Source organism: Ovis canadensis, chromosome X (assembly GCF_042477335.2).
Source record: "Ovis canadensis isolate MfBH-ARS-UI-01 breed Bighorn chromosome X, ARS-UI_OviCan_v2, whole genome shotgun sequence".
NCBI classification, from domain to species: Eukaryota; Metazoa; Chordata; class Mammalia; order Artiodactyla; family Bovidae; genus Ovis; species Ovis canadensis.
In genome coordinates this window covers 19801329-19825039 of record NC_091727.1, presented here as the reverse complement: position 1 = coordinate 19825039, position 23711 = coordinate 19801329, and the positions used below count along the sequence as shown (strand labels likewise).

Genomic DNA, 23711 nt, shown 5'->3' with positions numbered 1-23711 from the left:
GGGGTGTGTGCAAAATTGGGATCATACCATTTAGTTTTGTATCCTTTTTAACTTAATATATTGCAGTCATATTTTTGCATCATTAATTTTTCTTTGAGGCCCTGATTTTAACCATTGCATAGTATTACTAGATATGAATAGATGTATTATGCTTTATTTAACCAGTCCCCTGTTGGTCATTTAGATTGTTTTCTATTTTTCAGTATAATGAGTATGATGAATATCACTGTACATAGTCTTTATGCACATCTCTGATATTTCCTTAGGATAAATGAGGAGCTGATTCTTAATCCTGTCACATTGGTAAGGATTATATACATTCCTTATTAAGAATATAAAATGCTTGTTTCTTATTGTTTCAATGTGATTGCATAGAAGATTCTTTGGATTCTGAACAATTTGATGCTATCTTAATTGAAGTTTTAGAGAGGTTTCTCATGCTTCATCGTCAGCACCTTCATGGAAATCCTCTGCCATATGCTTTGGGCAGGAAAACCACTGCTGATATCAGGGAGTTTGAAAGGCAGATACACTTGTGGAAACTTGAGGATGGTTAAAAAAAAAAAAAAAAGCCATGGTTCTTGTTTATATCTACAACCTGAGTCTCCAGATTAGTACACTAAGGCTCTGGCCCCGTTCTTTCCCTCCTCCCTTCCTGTTGTTTTAGGCTGTTCTCTATGAGGAATTCTTTTCTCCCAATGTTCATATGTATGTTTCATTTCTAGGTGGTAGGATGTCACGAGATGATATGTCCTGCTAAGTTCAAGGTAGCATTTATGAGTCACAAATCATTTTTGTAGTCCTAGTGTATTTGTGCAAGATGGTCTTCTGCTAGACTCAGTGTATTTTTTAAAACTTATTTTATATTTAGTGATAGCAAACTACCAAGCAGCCTAGAAATGTGCATGGTAGTAACACACCATTACAGCAAAACAACCTGTTTAATAGGGTTGCTTAAAATTAAAAAAATTTTAATTAGAAAAATATTCTTGATTTTAACATTTTTAAAATTTTCCTTAAAATACTTTGCAATATCCTAGAAGTCCTGAAACCTTGGTTCAGAATTACTGATTTGAATTGCTTATCCTCTTAAGAGCAGGAAAATTATGTGATAATTTTATACCACAACATTAGAAGTTGTGTTGAAAACAATACCTGCTGAAACTGAGGCTAACAGTCTCCTTTGTCTGATTTGTTCTGGTGAGACCCATATTGTATGTTATTCTAATTTTTGACTTTTACACATTCAGACTACCAGAGTAAAGCATGATTAGCATTTCCTAACCTTTTCCAGTATTTCACATAATATTTGCATATGTACAGTCTGCCAAGCTCTGTGATTTTTTGGCTGGAAGGCATTATGGTGGGATGAGAGAGGATAAATACGTTTGCCTCGCATTTAAATGATTCTTTTTCACTCGTACTCATTCTTTAGCCACATTGTATAAAAATATATCTCACATATGAATGATCTCTTCCACCCTGCTTGGCAGGAAATTGGCTTTAATAAGTGATGAAACAGGTATCTCAATATTCTCCTGTACTTCATTGCATTATGACTTTTGGAAGCTAACTGTAGAAATAGAAATATTACACAGTCACGTGAAGGCAAAGAGGGGACAGGAAGTAGCATTTACTGGGCATCTACTGTCCCTTGGTGAGTCCTTTTAATTACAACAGCCCTGTGAAGTAGATATTATATGCATCTTACAAATGAGAAAACTGAGGCTCAAAATGTTAAGTAACTTAGCTAGTTAACTACAGTAGTAAGTGACAGGACTGGGGTTTAAACCTGCTACTAGCCAGATTCAGAGCACATGTTTTTTCTATTTGTTTCTTAAAATTAGAGAAATAAATTTTCTTGTTTAATTGTTGTTATTTCTTGAACTTTTGAAACTATAAGTATTACAATAGTGAGTCACATTAGTGGTCCATGTAACCTAATCTCTAGTGAAGTCAAGAGTCCTTTTTCAGAAGGGAAAATTCTTAGCCACAGAGGTAATTATCCTCCTTTCTAAATAGTTAGCATTTGAATCCTTATTTTTCTGAAGTGATACAAAAGGTTTATTGAAGTAAAGTTGCCTTTTGGGGTTGATTTTGGTAACACTACACTGGTATGTAGGATAAAATTAGCTTTTATATTTTCCTGCTTTAAAAATTAAATTGTTCAAAGTTCTAAATCTTTCGTAAACTCAGAAAGGAAGTAGATGTTTTTATTCTCCAATTAAAAATAATTATATAAAAAAAGGCTGAAACATTAGTAGTTTGAAAAAAATGTAGAACATAAAGTACCTTTAGATTATATTTTACTTAACGTTTTTCTTAGATCGCTTTGTTAGTATATTGTATTAATTAACCCGGTGGGAAATTCAGAAAAGAGAATCCATTGTACAATTTGTGGATTACATAAAGCTGAAAATAGTGAAGAAGCTGATTGACAGAGTGGGAATCTAATCTATAGAGGTTGTAGCAATGAATCAGAACTGGAAAAAGATGAATAAAAAAATTTAAGGCTCTAAGACTAGGTAACAAGCACAAGATAGAGGATAGAGGGCTTAGTTGCAGTGTAAGTGAAGAAAACAAGAATTTAACCAATAAAACAAGAAAGAAATAGTATGACTCAGCAATGTGTTGTGGACATTCCAAAAATAATGCATTTGTGAACTGCATTAATATAAGTGTATTATGTAGAACAAAGGAGGTGATATGTCCTTTACTCTGCATTGGTTATATCAAGGTTACAGTGTTAACTGCACACAATTCTCTATACCACCATTTAAGATTAATTGGTTGCATGCTCAGAAAACAAAGTGGTCTCATATTCTAAATGGAGTGTTTGAAGGAACTTGAATTATCTAGAAAAGAACAGACTTGAGGTGTTCTTTGAGTTTATGGTCACAGCTGTAGATTTACTTCCATGACTTTGTAGATAGAGTACAGACAAGTTAGTCATCGTGTATTAGTAATCCTCTTAAAAAGAATTTGCATTTGAGGAAAGTTACTATATGAAGAAGAGCATTATCTAGCAGTCAGTGCTTTTCCTGAAATAGTATAGTAAGCTGCCCAGTGAGGTATAGTACTTTCTTGTCCTGATAGTGTTCATAGGTGAGAAGGGGATAGAAAGAATTTAAGCATATGATATGAGTATGTTTGTGTATTTGGAACAGAAAACTAAGATCAAAATGACTTTATGCAGTATTATTTTATCCTCTTGAACCTACCTTACCTTAATAATAGTAATTTGTGTTGGTACAGCTTCTTACAGTTCATAATGTATTTTCTTATGAGTTATCTCAGTTTTGAGCTTAACAACAACCCTTTGAGTAGACAGGGCAGGTACCTCCATTTTGACCAGATATGAAGTAATGGATCAGGAGACTCTCTGAATTGCCCCAAATCATAAAGCTTTTTAAGTGGCAGATCTAGGACTCTACCCCTGGTCTACCAATTCAGATTTTAGTGCTGTTTCTCCTATACCAAAAAGTAAGTTACAAGCTGTGATTCTTACTTTGCATTGAAAATCACAAGGAACAGATGATTCTCAAATTATATTCCCATGGAAAATAGAACTGTAGCTCAAGTTAAACCAAGGGTTCTAAAAGCCAAATAATGGGGAGCCATTGAGAAGATCTGTGTTAATAGGAGGAGAGCACTATGTACAATTAGTGAGAAAATCTACTTTGGACTCCTAGATTAATGGTGATACCATTCACTGAGACAAAAAATGAATGCAGGAGAAGTAGCAAATTGGTGGGCTGCAGAGGGAGTGATTGAATTTTGACAATAATTAAAATAGCTAACTTTGATTGTTTACTGACAGGTCTTATATAATTGCTCTCTGAAGATAAGACTTTTTAATCTTCACTTTCCATATGAAGAAAGAGCTTAGATAGTTTAAATAACTTGTCCAAGGCTTCATAATCAGTGTAAGAGCAGGACTTTGAATCTAGGTGTCTGACTCCAAAACCAGTGTTCTTAAGAGCTCCTTAAAGGTTTTTCTGGGATATTTGGATAAAAATGATCAGTGTTCAGTTGAATAAATGGTTGTGGCTTATAAGAGAAAGATGTATGCTGGTGTTACTTGAGTCCTTACCATAGGAGTGGACAATACACAGCCTCTGAAAGTGTCTTCGGAAAATAAAGATTTTATACCTGCTTCCTCCTTTTCTGTATTTTGGCACCATTTCTGTGCTTTGTAATCTTGTGTGGGCATTTCCTAACCCTGGAACATACTCTATGAGTGTTTGAAAATGGAAGTTGCCCTTTTTATGGGTCAGTACACCTATGAGATACTGTAGGATGGATCTTTAGGATGAGGGTATGTTTCATTAAGTTTTCATCTCCAATTTGATGCCTAGAACATAGCATGAATGAAATGAAATGGATGGATGAATGGATGGATGAATAAATAGAGATAGGGAGTGTACAGAGAGGAGTTCAAATTCAGAGCAGATGTCTCTTGTGGGATATGGGGTAGTGGATGGCTACCTTTTATTTCCTAGTTGATAATTCTCTAAAGATGGTTAGCTTAGATCCTTGTACTTTGTTGAATTAACAAGTGGCCAGGGACATTACTCCTTTTTCCAGTGAGGAAGTTAGAGAAGACATTACGTATACCTGACTTTTGCTTTTGTTTTTAATTATGCAAATAATACATATTCATTGTAGACACATTAGAAAATCCAAATAAGCAAGACAATTTAAATTGTCTAAAATTCTACCACTCAGAGATAGTCACTGTTAACATTTTGGTGTATATCCTTCCAGAGTTTTTCCCATACAAATATATACATTAAAACATGTATATATTTATTTACAATGGGATCATTACAATCCATACTGTTTTGTAAACTGCTTTTTCACTTATTACATGTGAGTGTCTTTCCATGTCAATAAATTTACATCTTTATCATCATTTGTAGTGACTGCATAGTATTCCATTATATGGATGTACCATAATATATTTAACTAGTTCTCTATTGTTAGGAATTTAGGTTTCCAATTTGGAGTTCTTTTTGGAAAAAGTTATGGTGAGCATTCTTATATGTACATCTTTGCACACGTGTCCATTTTTTAAAAAAGTCGAAATGATGAGACATTTCAAAGTTTTATGTGTCTTTTTTGTTTTTTAAATACAGGCTTAGATTGCCTTCTTGAAAGGTTGTGCTGATTTACACTTGCCTCAGCAGTATATCCAGAGTGTTCTTATCCCCATACCTGTATTAGCATTGGGTGTTATTTTTTTCTGTAAATCATTACCAATTTGAAAGGCAAAAGTATCTTTCAGTTAAATACGTTTCTTTGATTAGCACTAAGGCTGAAATGTTTTTTCCCTTATTGCTCATATCTGTTGAAGTTCAGTGTTTTTTCTTACAGGTTTGTAAAATGAAGTTTTTTATGTCTTGAGGATACCAACCCTTTGTCATATGTTGCTTTTATTTTTTTCGTAATCAATTTGTCTTTTATCTTTTTTATGTCTGACAGAGACATTTTAAACTTTTCTGGATTCAGATGTCATTTTTTTTTCCTTTATGATTTCTATACTTCTTGCCTCATAAGTAGTACTCACCTGTGTTTTCTTCTAATGCTTGTATAATTTTACTTTTTGCCACTTAAATGTTTAATCCATCTGGAATCTCTATTGATATAGAGATTTAACTTAATTTTCCCCCCAATAATTAATCATTTGCCCTGATTGTTTATCAGTGGAGTTGGAATTTAGAATGTGTTTTGCCATAGAAAGTATTGTAAACAATGTTTGGTGAGGTTTAAATAAGACCATTGTAATGCATTTAACTGTTAAAATAAACTCAAGGGCTTGCCAGGGATTACCTGGAAAGGTAACCATCAGTTATTACATCAGTTCCATGGAAAAATATTTTTATAATTTTAAACATCAATTTATACATTAACTTTTGAAGCACAACCTGTTGCAAATTAGCAACTGCATACTTAAGTGATGGTTCTTTATTTCATTAGAACCCTTTTGGAGTGAAAATATTCCTATATGATTTTGTTTTGTCTGCCTTCGTTTGACTTGAACTGATGTGAAATCTGTTTTGGTAACTTTCTACTTGCTGTGCTTTTCACAGAATGGACAGCAAATTATGGATGAACCTATGGGAGAGGAAGAGATTAATCCACAAACTGTAAGTAAAATATTGTATCATAGGGATATAGATAAATCAGATACCATGAAATTTAAACATTCTTATTTTTAAACTGGGCAAAGTAATGATTTTACAGTGTTGGAAACTTATTGATGCTTTCACATTAACTTTACCAAAATACATTCTTGAATATGCCAGTGATATTTTTTAAAAACTGTTTGACGAGCCTGATTTTAAGACAGATTATAAAGACAGACTTAATATGTTGAAAGTTTTTCATTAGTAACTTAAAGCTTGCTTTTAAAAAAAGAACCTAACCATAGATTTATTGGTGAAATAAATAAATGGTCATGCTTTCTAGAGATGTTTAATGTTGAAAATGATTGTTCACCGTTTCCTCATCTTGCTTTTTTAATTCAGTCCTGAATCCCAGCACCTAGACCAATGCCTGGCACATAATAGGCATTCTTTAAATATTAAAGAAACAAATAAATAAATAGTCTCCTCTTACAAGATAACCATTCTAGCAGCTTAGTTATTATCATCCTTTTGTTCTGTATATAAGACAATTATTATTATTGTTTTACATTATTTATTATTATTCCTTGTTTTACATCCATATATCCACCATCCAGTATCCAGTAGATGTTCCATCAGTGCTTGTTACTTAAAGGAATGCATGAATTAAGTCTTGGCTAACATGTAGAGCCTAGTGCCTGAGGCTGCCTTCAGATTTGGTCTAGATTTCTGCACCTCCCAGATTATTTGGGTCATTTTACTTCATTGGTCTATAGTATATCTTTATTAGCATGTAAGCAAATATATAAACAATTAAGTATTAATATTGATTTTTCTGCCCTCAGCCACCTTGTTTTTCTTGCACAATTCCTTTGGAAGGAAAACCTTCAAATTTTTTATTCTCTGTAGTATAAAATCAAATCATTTTCCATTGTGATATTCTACATACATGGCTCATACTTTCCCTCTGAGTACTCCCGGCATTAGTGACATTTACATCTGAAAGAAGATTGCATTCTAGAGATAGATAGGTTGAAAAAGTGCAGGACTAAGAAACTACCAGCAATGTGGGTTAAGTTGTTGAGATCATTCCCCATTACAGGAATCGGGTATAAGATGAAAGCCTAATATTTCTTTAATGATATTAAATCCAGAAGACTGTCAAATATTTCTTAGCCTTATACTTTTAAATTGTATTTGCCTTTGATGTACAATTACATGTTTTTGTCAGTTACTGTTAAATAGTGAAAGTTGAGATGTTGTAGTAGTTATTTTATATGTAACAAATTACCCTAAACTTAGTAGCTTAAGCCAACATACATTCATTAACTCACAGTTCCTGTGGGCCAGGAATATGGGCATGGCTTAACTGGGTCCTTTTGTTCAGAGTCTCTCATGTACTACAGTCAGGGAGTTTGCTAGGGCTAAGGTCTCATTTGAACCTTGACTGGAGAAGGGTCCGCTTCCAAGCTCACATGTTTGTTGGCCTGGATTCCTGGCCCCTAGAAACTGTGAGATAGTAACTATGTATGGGACTCATTGACTGGTGGACTTTCTTGTAGGCTGATTGGCTCCCTTTTGAACTCCCCCTTCTATGGGCTGGAATGCAGAGTGTGATGATTAGCTAATTTTGGCCACAACAAAACTATAGAATGGATATAGAATAACAAGAAAGAAGAAACTTGGATCCTTAATGACCTAAGGACCTAGCGACACTTCTTCACTCTAACCTAGCCTTATACCTGTGGAATGCTCTGTGAGAGAAAAATAGGCACTTCTCTTGTTTGAGCCTTTGCATTTGGGGGTCTTTTTGTTAGAGCAGCTGAGTCTGTACTCTGACTACATCTAGTCATTCATTAATGAAGTATTTAATGAAGGTCTGTTTGGTCCCAGGAACTCTGCTAACTTGTTAGAGACACAAAAAACACATAAGGGAAACTTGTAGTTTTAAAATGGCAAAATAAAGCTGTTTTTGTCCTCTTCTCTGAGATATTATCACCCTAAACAACAAGGAGAATAAAAAACAGAAAAGTGGTCTTTGAAATTAGAAGACTTCAGTTATTTGAACCACAATATATAAATGTGAAAAGCAGATAAAAGAATCATAAAAAGATGGAATTGTAGCACCTACGTGCTGGTAAGGGGTATATCAGCAGGAAGGAGACCTTGTTCAGGGCCCCAGAGCCCCAGAAGAGCTCAAGAATGAGGTCATCTAGTGCTATGGAAAGTGGAGGTATGGCCCAGGCTGAAAATAGTGATTGGTTGAATGTCAACATAAAAAGCCTTCACTCTGTCCCCTCTCCTACCCTTGGAAGAGACAGAAAGTATTTCATAGAGAAAAATTAACCAGAGAGGCTCCAGACATGGGGAAGCCCAGGCATAGTAGTAAGTGGGGTGAGACACTGGGCTGGAAACAGGGAGATCAAGTGAAAGGCTACTCCTCAATGGTACTGTGATCCCCTACCCCTACCCATTTCACCAGCCAGGACCATATCCTCCATACAGGAGAGTGGAGTCATCTTTCCTGAAGAAACAATGATCCCTGATAAAAGACCTTCAGGTAACTGCCATTTGGGAGATCTTCATTGTAAAGGCTGGCTGCTTGGCCAGATAACCTACAAGAAAGCCTACCAGTTGACAAGCTCCAGAATATTTGGTCCACTTCTTAGTGCCTCACTCTTAAATATGAGTTAAAAGCTAAATATCACCAGATACTTGAGAAGGACTTCCAACATGAAAGAATAAGATCTTAAGGGAAAGAGACAATGCAGGAAAAAGAAAAATTAATATCCTTTGAATGCTAAGAGGTGAAATTGATTTTCTAAGTCAGAAGTAGAATGCTATTTTTTTAGTTAGAAAAAGAAACTCTTAGAAATTAAAAATGTGATGATAATATTTTATATTTCAGTAGAATATTTAGAAGCTGAAATTGAGGAAACTTCAAAAAATAGAACAAGACAAAGAGAAAATAGGAGAGAAAATGAAAGAGAAGCAGTCTAACATTTACCTAATAGGAATTCCAGAAAGAGACAGTGGGGAAATGGAGGGGAAGAAATTTGGAAAGAAGTAGCATGAGATACATATTTTCCCCTGTATCTTAATATCTTTGAAATCAGAATGTTTGTTATGGTTGAAGGTGTGACACATTTTAATTGGTATCACTTTGTCTTTCTTAATGTTATAGTGATAATCATGCTCTTAGATTAGGTAGAATACTAAAATACCAGAAAAAGTTTTTTCCCTCAACATGAGGACCATGAGTCTCTGGATTAAAATGGCTTACTGAAAGCCTGTTAATAGTAATAATAAATAAAGCAAGCCAGAAAGACCACCCTACTCTAAAGAAGTGTCCTTATAAAATATCGAAACACCAGGGATAAAGAGAAGATCCAGGGATAAAGAGAAGTTTTGCTGTGGGCTAAATGTGTCTCCTCAAAATTCATATGTTGAAGCCAATGTGATGCTATTTAGAGGGGGGGCCTTTGGGAGATGGTTAGGTCACAAGGGCAGAGCCCTCATGAATGGTATTAGGACCCTTATAAAATACACTCTAGAGAACTCCCTCACCCCTTCTGCTGTGTAACGAGAAGACACAGCAAGAAGATGGCTATCTGTGAATCAGGAAACAGGTCCTTAGCAGACACCATATCTGCTGGCATCTTGGGCTTGAACTTCCTGGTGTATAGTACTGTCAGAAATAAATTTCTGTTGTTTATTATAAGCCACCCACTGTATGGTATTCTGTTAGAGTGGCCCAAACAGACTAAGATAAGCCTTTAGAGATTTTTTTTTTATACCATATATAAAGGAGTGGGTATAAGAACAGTATCAGACATTTCAGCATTGAAAGTTGAAAATCAAGGAGCAATGCCTTTGAAATGCTTAGTGAAAGGAATTTTCAAGGAAGATATTTTCAGACATGGACCTATTCTTTGGAAGTTCCTAGAAAATGGGCCCTGCCAACAGTAGAAGACTGTTAACTAAAGGAAAGAGATTCAGGCAACAAAAGACCCAACATTTGCAAAAGCACAATGAAGAAAGTTCCTTCCCATTATGATGAATAAAGGATGCCTCAGAAGATTAATTCATTCAGTCCACTTAGACAGTCCCCAGTCCAAATTGAAGCAGACAGATGATTCCAGCAGGGCTGTCTTCAGAGGAGAAGATATTAGAAGTTATGAATTATCCAATAGGTTTGAGTATTGAAAATTCACCTGAGACACAAAGAGAAGAATTTGAGATAGGTACAAAGAAAAGAAAGCAAGTTCTAAAGCAAAACAACTATAAACTTAAAAAAAAGTGTACGAGAAATGTAACTATAGTATATTCCTTCAAGTAGTGAACAGAGTTTACATAGTCATAATATTTATAAAGACTGAATATTGATTTAACCAAAGCTTGTGTTATGAGTTATCATCTATTATAGGATGTCTAAAGGTAATGACTGAACTGGTGAGTTAGAAGAAAATAGTATAAGGTTATTAGCTATCATATAAATACCAGAGGGAACAATGAATAGAGCTGAAAGGGTATTGGAAACACTAGGTACTGCTACTTTTTGGTTATATAAGCCTTGCATCATTATTTGACCCTTTAACCTTCACTCAGACCTTCTTGACATGGAACTGTCCCTATGATTTCTCTTAAATATGTCCCCTGATTTCTGTTTGTTGGGAGAGTTGTTTCATTCTGGCTGATTTTTTTTTTTTAACTTCACACCTCATCTCTTCCGTTCTTCCTTCTGTTCTTTGCACTACAGTCTGCCTCCTTCCCATATCTTAATCCACCTTTTTTTCCATCTCCAGAATTTATTGCTGTTTTCCTTTCTTCTGGCTTTCTGAAGGCTCAACCCTTTCTTGTCTATATGTACTTGAAGTACAATTATTTCTTTCATGTGTCTAATAAAATGTTAGAAAATTTATCTAATTAAATTGATCCGTACCAGAATAAACAGGTAGGTATTACCTTCCTCCATCTCTTTGCCCCAGGAATGTTTGCATGTTCAGTTCAGTCACTCAGTCGTGTCTGATTCTTTGTGACCTCTATGGACAGCAGCACGCCGGGCTTCCCTATCCATCACCAACTCCCGGAGCTTGCTCAAACTCACATCCATCGAGTCAGTGATGCCATCCAACCATCTCATCGTCTGTCATCCCCTTCCCCTCCTGCCTTCAGTCTTTCCCAGCATCAGGGTCTTTTCCAGTGAGTCAGTTCTTCACATCAGGTGACCAAAGTATTGAAGTTTCAGCTTTAGCATCAGTCCTTCCGATGAATATTCAGGACTGATTTTCTTTAGGATGGACTGGTTGGATCTCCTGCTGTCCAAGGGACTCTCAAGAGTCTTCTCTAACACCACAGTTTAAAAACATCAATTCTTCGGTGCTCAGTTTTCTTTATAGTCCAACTCTCACATCCATCCATGACTACTGGAAAAACCATAGCTTTGACAAGATGGACCTTTGTCAGCAAAGTACTGTGTCTACTTTTTAATAAGCCATCTAGGTTGGTCATAGTTTTTCTTCCAAGGAGCAAGCGCCTTTTAATTTCATGGCTGCAGTCACCATCTGCAGTGATTTTGGAGCCCCCCAAAATAAAGTCTCTCACTGCTTCCATTGTTTCCCCATCTATTTGCCATGAAGTGAGGGGACTGGATGCTATGATCTTAGTTTTCTGAATGTTGAGCTTTAAGCCAACTTTTTCACTCTCCTCTTTCACTTTCATCAAGAGGCTCTTTAGTTCTTCGTTTTCTGCCATAAGGGTGGTATCATCTGCATATCTGAGGTTATTGACATTTCTCCCAGCAATCTTGATTCCAGCCTGTGCTTCATCCAGCCCACCATTTCTCATGATATACTCTGCATATAAGTTAAATAAGCAGGGTGACAATATACAGCTTTGATGTACTCCTTTCTCAATTCAGAACCAGTCTGTTGTTCCATGTCCAGTTCTAACTGTTGCTTCTTGACCTGCATACAGATTTCTCAGGAGACAGGTAATAAGATGGTCTGGTATTTCCATTTCTTTAAGAATTTTCCACAGTTTGTTGTGATCCACACAGTCAAAGGCTTTGACATAGTCAATAAAGCAGAAGTAGATGTTTTTCTGGAACTCTGTTGCTTTTTCGATGATCTAGCAGATGTTGGCAATTTGATCTCTGGTACCTCTGCTTTTTTCGCATGTTTCAGTTCAGTCACTCAGTCATGTCCGACTCTTTGCAACCCCATGAATTGCAGCACACCAGGCCTCCCTGTCCATCACCAACTCCTGGAGTTTACTCAAACTCGTCCATCGAGTCCGTGATGCCATCCAGCCATCTCATCCTCTGGCATCCCCTTCTCCTCCTGCCCTCAATCCCTCCTAGCATCAGAGTCTTTTCCAATGAGTCAACTCTTTGCATGAGGTGACCAAAGTATTGGAGTTTCAGCTTTAGCATCAGTCCTTCCAAAGAACACCCAGACTGATCTCCTTTAGAATGGATTAGTTGGATCTCCTTGCAGTCTAAGGAACTCTCAAGAGTCTTCTCCAACACCACAGTTCAAAAGCATCAATTGTTTGGCGCTCAGCTTTCTTCACAGTCCAACTCTCACATCCATACATGACCACAGGAAAAACCATAGCCTTGACTAGACGGACCTTTGTTGGCAAAGTAGTGTCTCTGCTTTTGAATATGCTATCTAGGTTGGTCATAACTTTCCTTCCAAGAAGTAAGTGTCTTTTAATTTCATGGCTGCAATCACCATCTGCAGTAATTTTGGAGCTCCCCAAAATAAAGTCTGACACTGTTTCCACTGTTTCCCCATCTATTTCCCATGAAGTTTAATGAAGTTTTGCATTTTAATAGCCATCTTTGCATGTTAATTCATATTTATGTATAATTAGTTGAATTTATCACCAGTTAACTTGCTCTAGCCAGTGTATTTTATTCTTCTCCCTTACCTTTTAGAGAGACTTTATTTTTATCCTTTATTCTGCTAAGGCTGGGAGAGAGAGATTGCCTTCATAGTAGAAGATAAGTTACTATATAGCTCCTCAAGCGAGGATACCTTCCTGGACTCCAGGATTTTCTGTCTTTTCTCATCTGGTCAGAGGACTCCATGCTCTGATGATCCATGCTGAGGAAATAGGGAGTCTGAGCTGTTAAAGTCTCCATAATCATCCAGGAATCTTCAAAGCAGTTTCTTGTTTAGTGGGGAAATAATTCTCTTAATGGTTCTTACAGTGACAGGCAAAGGTTCTTCTGAGGCTTGAGAATTAAAGGAGATAAATAAATACCTAGCACAAAGGAAGAGCCCAATAAGTGTTAATTTTCCTGTCCTCTTCCTCCCAGAGACTGACTCTGATCCTGCTCTCTCAGACTACTCACCAGGGAGAAAGTACGCCTCTTAGAAACAAGGGTGGTATCCAGTAATTTTGTGGCTGACAGTAGACCTGGCTTCAGACAAAACTGAGAAATGACTTTCTCTTAATTTGGCCCTTTGGCCCTTCTGTTCCTTTTATTGTATATTTCTAATAGCCGTGCATATGTGAATTGCTCATAACATTAACTTTGTATTATATTACTACAGTCCTAAATACTATATACCAACTCAGTCTTTATAGCTCTTATATCAGAGTCACATGCATGATTGTTAAGAATTGGAAAAAGTTTGTTAAAAGTAGTAGTGGTAAAAATGGTTTTAAAAGATACAATGGAGATGGGTCGTAGATGACCTTAGATGCCAAGTTAAAGAGCAGCACCCTGTGAAGGACACAGGCAGAGGTACATAGGCAGTGTCCCATTCTTCTCAGATCTCCTGATGGGACTTCATAATAGTTTTTTCAATGTCTACATATGCCTAAGGCAGCAGTGATGTGTTTGATGGCCTTCACAGCATCCAGGGAATTTCACCAGTTCCCAGTTGTCTGTTGATTTCCTCCATGTCCTTGAAGGTTCCCTCAAACTCTCTTAAAACTTGGATTTGAACATCTAGAAATGACACTCATAGTCATAAGTCCAGCACACACTTGTGTAGCTTTTGAAGTTATGGGTTAAATACAAACTACAGAAAGAGAAGCCCTAGAAGAGCAGACAATAGTCAGTGAAGAACCCACTCAACACAGGAAAGTACAATAGAGTGCTCTTTGGCAGTGAGCATTTGTGGAGTGATACACTGATGACACTTATTGACTGATTGTGTAGAGTATTGTCTGCGGTTCTAACTCTCATAGGCTGAGAGTATATTTTAGCACTTAGAGCGTGGGGAAAATATGCTCTAGTAGATTTAAGTATATGCCACTTAGAAACATATTTCTGAGATTAAATAGTATTATAATTAGCACTGCATGGTGGCATTAAATGGCATTAATTTCCAAGCATGTAAGATTTCCTAGACTACATTTTTCACCCTCTTTCAGGGCTATTTTTAATTTCTAGTGTCCCTTCTCCCCTCCCCTAAGTGAAGTCACTCAGTCGTGTCTGACTCTTTGCGACACCATGGACTGTAGCCTACCAGACTCCTCCATGCATGGAATTTTCCAGGCAAGTGTACTGGAGTGGGTTGCCATTTCCTTCTCCAGGGGATCTTCCCGACCCAGGGATCGAATCCAGGTCTCCCGCATTGCAGGCAGACGCTTTACCGTCTGAGCCACCAGGGAAGTAACTCTCCTCCCCTAAGAGCTTTTAAAAATCACACTTGCACACACTCCCTTTCAAAAAAAAAATCATAACTTGCCTAACTCATATAATCCCCCTGATCCAAATTTGCTTCTCCTCTGCTCTAGTCTGCTTATAACAATACTCATTTTTTCAGAGTTTGAGTGACCCAAACCATAATTGGAAAGAAAGAATATTCATTTGATTAAGTTCTTTTGAAATGTGAGTGGTTTATTTATTCAACCTGAAATACTGGTGTATTGAAAGTTGTAACCTCTGTACTTGAGTGGATCTCTTAATTTACCCATTTTAGACAAAAATGACTAAGTGAAAAGAACTCCAGGCTAAGCAGGAAAAAGTGAATAAGGAGACCAGCAATACCGCCTAGAGTGTATTGCTGCCTACTGCAAGATGCCAGTCTGTGACTCTGGTGCTGCCCTGTTGCTCTTACATCATGCTCAGGGGACATGTTGTGAGTGAAATATAGTGCCCTTTCCATTGAGACAGGGCCTTAGAAGCAACCCCTCTCCATGTTCTAGGAAGCCACTATCATTTGGTTCAGGTTGATGGTCATGAAACTTATTTCCCATCTCTGATTTAAAACCTTACAACCTTAGCATTTTATAACATTTTTTTATTGATGGATGTGTGCTACAGAATTCTTCCCCTATACTTAAATGGAAGTCCTTAAATATTAAACTAATTAGCATCTGAAAATTTGATTCATACAAAAAAAAAAAAAACCCTGTATCTGAAGGAATTGGTTAAGAACATGTGAAGTTTTTATTATAGCAGTTGATTTCTCTCCAGCAGAGTTCAGCTGTCATAGAGTCATGAAGATGGTTGATAATTGACCAGAGTTCAGGTTTTGCCAGATGAATATAATGTATGGTATAGAAAAAGTGTTCAGAAACTCTGCTGTGGACCCTCTACTGAACTGTATTCCTTCAGGGTCTTATCAAAAGGTTTAGCACCTCCTGGTGTCTGGCTTACGTCAGCCACTGGCCATACATATACACACTCTTTCCCCAGATATAATAGCCTGGCTGTGCTCCTACCAGCAACATCGTAGCCATACCCACTTCTGAACTTGGGCTTAACTTGGATTCCTTAACTTCTCTCTAACCTTTTGTTTCTTCATCTATAGTGTGGATAACAGTGCTTATCTCATTGTGGTGAGAAGTAATTGAAATAATTTCATGTAAAACATGGTTCTTAGCATATAGTAGTATCTTAAATGATATTAGAATTATACTTGAAAAAAAATTATTAAATAAGAATTCAAATAAAGGAATTGAGAATTCAGTGAACGAAACTGGAAAAAGAACTACACGGTAAACCTGTAAAAAGCCAGAGAAAAATTTGAATTCCAAAATTGATGAATTAGAAAACAGGAAAAATAAGAAACAAAAGGAAATGCACACATAAGGAAAGCAAAATGGGATATAACCACAGATAGGAAGGAGATTAAAACTTTATAACAACTGAAATATTGACAGATGAAATATTATAATGTCTGGGATTTACTTCAAAGTAATTAGTTATGAGAGTGGGGGGAAGTGAGTATTACAAGCAAAATTGGCCATGAGTTGATAATTGTTATGGTTGAGTGCTGGATTCATGAGGGTTTGTTATACTATTCTATTATGTAAGCTTGAAGTTTTCCTTAAATTTGATTAAAAAACATAATAGTGTACTAAGTATGGGCTTCCCTGATGACTTGATAAAGAATCTGCCTTCCGTGCAGAAGACCTGGGTTCCATCCCTGGGTCAGGAAGATCCCCTGGAGAAGAGAATGGCAATCCACTCCAGTATTCTTGCCAGGGAAATCCCATGGACAGAGGAGCCTGGTGAGCTACCGTGCAGGGGGTCACAAAGAGTTGGATACGAATGAGTGACTGACACTTTTTTCACTTTCATATGAAGTATATCTCTATGCTAATATGAAAGTCTTGCTGAAATATGTGGTTTTTAAGAAAACCTGAATGATTTCATCTAGGAAAGAATGGAAAACTGTGACTTTACCAATAGGAAGGGAGAACTTTAAGTTATTAAAGAATATGTAGTGCCGCTGCTGCTGCTAAGTTGCTTCAGTCGTGTCAGACTCTATGTGACCCCATAGACGGCAGCCCACCAGGCTCCCCCATCCCTGGGATTCTCTAGGAAAGAACACTGGAGTGGGTTGGCACTTTCTTCTCCAGTGCATGAAAGTGAAAAGTGAAAGTGAAGTCGCTCAGTCATGTCTGACTCTTAACAACCTCATGGACTGCAGCCTACCAGGCTCCTCCCGCCATGGGATTTTCCAGGCAAGAGTACTGGAGTGGAGTGCCATTGCCTTCTCCTAATATGTACTGCCATTGTCCTAAAACATACGAAAAATTTGTATCACCTTCTAGCCTGTTTTATAAAGTTAGCATAGCCCTGAAAATGAAAGAACACAGAAAAGGAAATTGTGTCAATTTAATTTATGAATACAGATGCAAAAGTCCTTCTAAAATTTACAAATCAAATACAGATTTATAGTAAAGCAATGGAATTTTCCCAGAAATGCAAGCATATTAGGATATCTGTTGATCTAAGTTATCAAATCAGTGAGTCAAAGGAGAAAAACTAAGTTTATTGTATTAATAGATAATAAAAAGACATTTTACAAAATTGAATATTCATTATTCTTTTAGTAAAGAGGAAATCATCTCATATTAACATGATTAAAATATGTCTAAACCCAAATATTGATAACCGTATTTGAATGATTTTCTGAGTATATTCCCAGGTTAGGATCAAGGTAGCATTTATTAGTGTTTGCTTTATGCTCCATAGACTATGAGAAATTTGAGTTTTAGTCTGGAATTCGAAGCCATTGAAGCATGTGAGATAGGGGTACAACCCAGCCTGATTTCCGTTTTTAAATTATTCTGGCTGCTGTGAAGAAAAGGAGAAATTTGTAAAAAGGAAAATCAGTTAGATGGTGCTAGATGATAATGGCTTGTACTGACAGTGTCAGAGGAAATAGAAATAGACTGATTTGAGGTATATTTCAGAGATAAAATATGTAGAATTTATTGATGGATTAAATATGAAGGGAAGGAAATTAGATTAGAAAGGAAAAAGCCAAAAAGGGCTTACAGATTTTGGGAATCAGTATTGATGCTGCTGCCTAAAATGAGGCAGTTTAGCTTCCCATTACACTGGAAATCAAATCCAAACTTCTTGATAGTCTGTAAAACCCTGCTTGATATGGCCCAAACATACCTCCCCATTTCCTTCTCTTTCCTTGCTAGCCACCAAGATCTTTCCTTTGTGTTTTGAGTTCATTAAGCTGATTTCCTAATCTCAGGGCTTTTGCATTTGCTGCTCATTCTGTTGGAAGACTCAAGACCATGAGTCAGCAAACTGTCTATAAAGGGCTGGGTAGTGAGTATTTTAGGCTTTGTGAGCCATGTAGGCTTTGTGACAACCGCTCACGTCAGTGGTAGCCATTATGTAGGGCAAAACCAGCAGGAGCTGTTAGGTAAATAGTGATGGGCATGACCAGATTTAGCCCTTGACTGGCCCTGCTTGGCTGTAGTTTACCCTTGCCTGAGTGAGGTCTTGATATGGTTCTCTCATTATTATTTAGGTTCTTCCTGGAGGACAACTTGCCAAATAAGTTAGGATCAAGAAAATTTAAAATGCTGTATACTCCTTTAGAAGGTGCCATCCCTGGTGGCTCAATCAATAAAGAATCTGCCCACAGCACGGGATCCCCAGGTTCTGTCCCTGGGTCGGGAAGATCCCCTGGAGGAGGAAATGGCAACCCACTCTAGTGTTCTTGCCTGGAGAATCCCATGGACAGAGGAGCCTGGTGGACTTCAGTCCATAGGGTTGCAAAGATTCAGACATGACTGAAGCGGCTTCGCATGCACTACCTCTAGAAATACAGTGCCATTTCTAGAAATTATTTCTGATAAACCGTGAATGTACACAAAACATGGAGACATTCCAGTGATATAGATCAAATACTCATCACCCCAGGGAATTTATATAGTAGAATCCTCCGCAGTCATTAATGACACATTGAGGCTGATTTAATAATAGAAAACAAGAGTCAGCAAACTATACCTGAGACCTGCCCCCTATTTTTGTTAATGAAGTTTTATTGGAACACAACCTCACCCATTCTTCCTCCTGCAGTGGCGGTGTTGACATCAGTATGACTTGGAAAGCCATATTTTCTGACCCTCTACAGAAAAAAAAAATAATAATATTCTGTAGTATGGTTCAAATGTGTACGTGTATATATTCAGAAAAAAACTAGAGAGCATTGAAATAGTGAATATTTTCCCTCTTTTGTTTTTCTCTTTTTTGTGTATCTTTATTATTTAAGTTTTCTATTCTGGACATGCATAATTTTTATAATGAAAGTTACTTAAATAGTAAGGTGAATGATAAAACCAATAAGACACAAAAATGAAAAAACTAGCTGAAAATTTTAAAAGATAAATTTAAAGATAGTTAAAAGTTAGAGGCAGGAGAATATTAGTAGTATTCTAGTAATAAAACAGTAGTATCTAGTTTCATGGGTACAACCACACAAGTAGTGTCCATTTCAGGCTTCAGTATATGATACTTAATTGGGCAGCCGTTATTTGAGTTTGTCCTATGTGGTGTTTGCTATAAGGATACAAGCAAGTATGGTGCCTGTTCCAAAGATTAATCTGGTAGGGACAATGGGATATGCTTAAACACTAATAAATGCCATAAACAATGTCCTGAAGGAGTTAAAGAGCTTTTGTTCTGATTAGGAGATAACTAACACCCAAGTAAAGCAACTGTTTAGTGATATATATTGAGCTACTCTTCTAACTTTGTTTATGGTGCCTTTTGATGTAAAGGAGTTTTTAAATTTTATAACCAAATCTATATCAATGTTTTCCTTTATGCTTGCATTTTCTGAACAGGTAGCCAAATACCATCACATCTCCCTCAGAGGTAAAGCATCCCATTCTTTTCTGTCGCTATGCTTATCTTTTATACAGCAGTACCATGCTGTTTTAATTACGGTATCATTTCAACTGAGGAAGACTTAGTTCAGATTTTGGTGTCTGAAATATTGCTTTATATTTTAGGGGTGATATTAAAAAGCATATCTCGCAGTAAAATGTGAATTGTTAACCTGAGCATCACTAGTCATTAAAGCCAATTTAGACCAACCCTTTAAATTCAAAAAAGGTTATTTGGTTGCTCTTGTTCTTAAATATTACAAGAGTAAAGTTGGTGACTGCTCTGTATGGGGACACTCCTGTTTCGTTTGTGCACCTTAGTTGGTTGTAGAATAACCTTAGTTGGTTGTAGAATAACTGTGATGTTTGCCTCTTCTTGGCAGTCTTAAGAAGCACCTCATGTTGAGAGACTGGTTCAGTGTTGGGTGATTGTCCTGGCCTTGCTGCCCTTTTGCAGTATTGTAAGCAGCCTTTGGTAATTGATTTTGGGAAATGGGAGGGCTTATGTTCTGATGGAAAACTTTTTCAGTGCTTTCCTTGCTGAAAAACTAAGATATGCATTTTTAATCAAGAGACATGCAGTTTCCCAGGCAGAGTTGAAAATTTTATCTTGACTATTTGTTTGAGTCCCAGGTGATTCTAATATGTTTGGTTACATAGAATAATTTTTCAAATCGAGTAACTTTAAAAAAAAATCTTCAACTGTACACGGCCATAAAAATTTGATCTAGCAGAAGGAGCTGTGGCCTTTCACATGGTGTCTGTAACACCTAATAGGCCCCCTAATACTTGCTCAATACAGGACAGCAGCACCGAGCTCTCGTGGTAGGTAGCTCTGTCATCAAGTATGTGCCTGCCTTCACCGTAGTTCCTTCATGCTTGGAGCAAACCTGCTGATTTCTAGATGTTCTTCAGTTCTTGAAAATTCGATGATTTTTATGATATTGGTACAGGTCATGTAGATTAACATTTGAGGTTTTTAATGGTTCCACATAAATTGTGTACGTTAAATATTTTCCCACAGATCTTGATGCTTCTGTCGTTTGGTTTTGTTTAAATGACACTGTCTTAGTGATCATGTCTGAATATTGGCATACTTTAAAAAATATTTCTCAAAGCAAAAATACCTTAGAAGAACTTCTGGAAGCTATTAGAGGATGAAATGGAGTAGGGGATTGTATGGTAGTTTCACCCTTCCTTCTTTTCCAGATTTACTTCAGTAAATGTTCCTTTTGCTCACTAATAACCCAGGGAGTGGACTTTTTTTTTTTTAATTTAGACTTTATCAGCTAGGAAAGTGAATTTTAACTGTGGGCCTTGAAGTCTTTAACCTGGTTGATAATTGATGTTTAGAAACCAATAAGAATTTAAATGTAATTTACTTTCATTTAAGATAGGAAGAATCTGTCCTTACATCACAATCAAAAAGTTCCTTACATGTGGTCATTTTCTTCCCATAGTTCAGAAACTCTTCCTCGTTGACGGGGAACACCCATTACATGTCCTCATGTAACCTTGAAGTAGTCTTGAAACTGTCTTTTGGAGTGCGTGTATAAACAATACACAGGGTAAAATTTCACATGTGAATCGATGACTTATTATTTTAGCAGTGCTGACTAGTTTCCGTTGCTTTTAAAGTGTCATATAGTTAAGAAATACCAACCTATCTCAGGATTCTGAAATAAAAGAACGTTCATTTTACTGGTTGTGAAAATCGTCCAGATTTCTGGGAACCAGGCGTATGAACATTTCAACAGGATTTTGCTATCAGCAAATCTGTTTTGGTTTCCTGCTCTGGCCTCCCTACCTATCAGCTACATTACTGCCCTCGCCATTATGGTTCTCCTTTCTTTTACCACAGGAAAATTGTCAGGCCTCTTTCTCTAGCATTTCGGGACCCGCCTGACAGGAAATTTTCTAATTGCCGGAACAGCTGGTAGGGGAAAACTTTGCAGGGGCTTGGCCTTCCCTTTCTAACTTAAGTTTTACCGTCAGAAATTCTTTTATCACCATCATGGTTTCGTAGCCATGTTTAAATTTCTGTCTTTTCGTGTTCGCTCTATACAGGTAAGCTTTGTTTAACTTCTTTAAAGACCAAAATGTTTCGGTTGGAGCTAAGTATAATTACACTAATTAAACAATTATTTTACTTTATATATTCTTTTAAGTAGCTTTTCAGAATTCAAAACCAGTGCTTAAGGAACATTTAAAGGATGCTATTTCTGTTTACTTAAACCAGCTGTTTATATTATATATTTCAACTCTGTGTATTTTCTAAAGTTATTTTACATTGGCTTTTTAGTGCTAAAGTAATTTTTATCTTGTTAGTGTGTATAATTTTGTATTGTAACTCTCAGTATTAAACTAGGCCTGAACAAAATTGGAAATGTACTAATATTTAGGAGATTACCATGTAATAATAATGAAAGCAACATTGTAGGAGAATGTCTTATTTTAAACAGTCAAGAACTTAAAAGCAGAGTTTTGTTGAAATTAGGTCTTTTAAAAATTTGAAGTTTTTAATCAATTATATTTTAAGCAGGTAATTTTATCTTAGAGTAGGAACAGTTTTCAGAGTATAACTTTGTTAAAATGATAATTTGCATTGTATTTAATCTAAAAAGCATGCCCAAATCAATTTGATATTTTCCCATGAGAATTGTGATATCCTGCTGCTCTTTAAAGAGAATTAAATTTGTTGATCAGGATTCCCGACTGGGAGAAAACTTAGTGCTCTTTGCAGCAGTTATTGAGAATATTAGTCTGGGAAACTATCAGTGCTCTTTTTTCAGGCATAGATTCAAGAAACTGGTTGGAATACTCTCTTAAAGAATTTGATTAAGTGAGAAATGTTGAGCATATTTATCATTCATTAGCAAATCAAGTAAATTGGATTTGGTCAAATTGTAATCTAGAATAAATTAAAATGTAGTTTCTCACCACAACTTGAATAACCAGCCTAATTATGTGTCACAGCCAAAAAATTAACATATCTTTTTAAAATTAAAAAATGTGTATTATGGAACTATAAGTATCTATATAGAGAGCAGTATTTAATTTTGGATTATATTTAAGAGGTAAATATAATCTTATAATTTCATTTGTCAGAGGTTTTTTTTTTATGTTAGGCCACAAAATGATTACATATCCATGAGTAGAAAATACTTATTTATTGGCTTTTACTAAGGAATATTTAAATGTTTTATTTCCAGCTTCAACAGTGTTTTCTGACATTAAAAACAATTTTAAAAATACAAATGCCTTAAGAACACACTTCCTGACTCAAGGGAGGGGAGGAAAAAGGAAATTATGTATACAAGGCAGGGCATAATGCCAAATGTTGAATCACTCTTCAAAATCAGTTAATGTCACCCAGTTTGGTTTTTTGATGTTTGGATGCTAAAACATTATGTTTTCTATAACTCAGGTAGGCAGCATCAATTTCAGTTCCTTTAATCCTTTTAAAAAATATTTTAAGAACAAAATTCTATTTTTTCCCTTTCAACTTGGAAAGGAAGCATTGAGTTAATTTTTCTCTATTAAGGGAAAGACCTCAAAGACCATTTAAGACAAAACCTATGGACCTTTTCTTGGTCCTGGGAAACAAACAAGGTGACCTTTCTCTGTGACAGGAGGAGCACCAAAAGATCCATCTGTCCATGAATTTTCTTCTGCCATTTTTCTGTGATGTCTAAAATGATACTCTTTACAAATTCCAAAAATTACAGAATTTTTTTAACTGAACGGACTTTGTTTTATCTATCAGGGTCATACTCAACAAGTGTTTACCCAGTAGTACATCTTTGAAACCCTGGGTAAATTCCTGAAGAGCAGTTACTTTTCTGTATCTTAGTATTGCTAATACCTAGCACCATACTGGGCCCATAATCTGAATTGCCTTCTAACAAAAAGGAAGGACCCTAAGAGAATATGTCATAGATGAGAAACACTTCCATCAGGACCAGGCAG

The 23711-nt window shown here is 36.3% G+C and overlaps 1 protein-coding gene across 15 annotated transcripts in view; it reads left to right on the top strand.

Annotated features, from left to right (window-relative positions):
* Positions 1 to 23711, top strand: part of RPS6KA3 (ribosomal protein S6 kinase A3) — a 102149-nt gene that overhangs the window by 24005 nt on the left and 54433 nt on the right. For 7 of the 15 annotated variants that reach the window (XM_070291429.1, XM_070291432.1, XM_070291435.1 and 4 more), the window contains 2 exons: positions 267 to 303; positions 6093 to 6149. In XM_070291429.1, the coding sequence (XP_070147530.1) occupies positions 6108 to 6149 (42 nt within the window). In that variant the 5' untranslated portion in view covers positions 267 to 303; positions 6093 to 6107. Of the gene's footprint in view, positions 1 to 203; positions 304 to 6092; positions 6150 to 21370; positions 21810 to 23711 lie in introns of those variants that run through there. The other 8 variants (XM_070291434.1, XM_070291438.1, XM_070291428.1 and 5 more) reach the window with 3 other exon arrangements.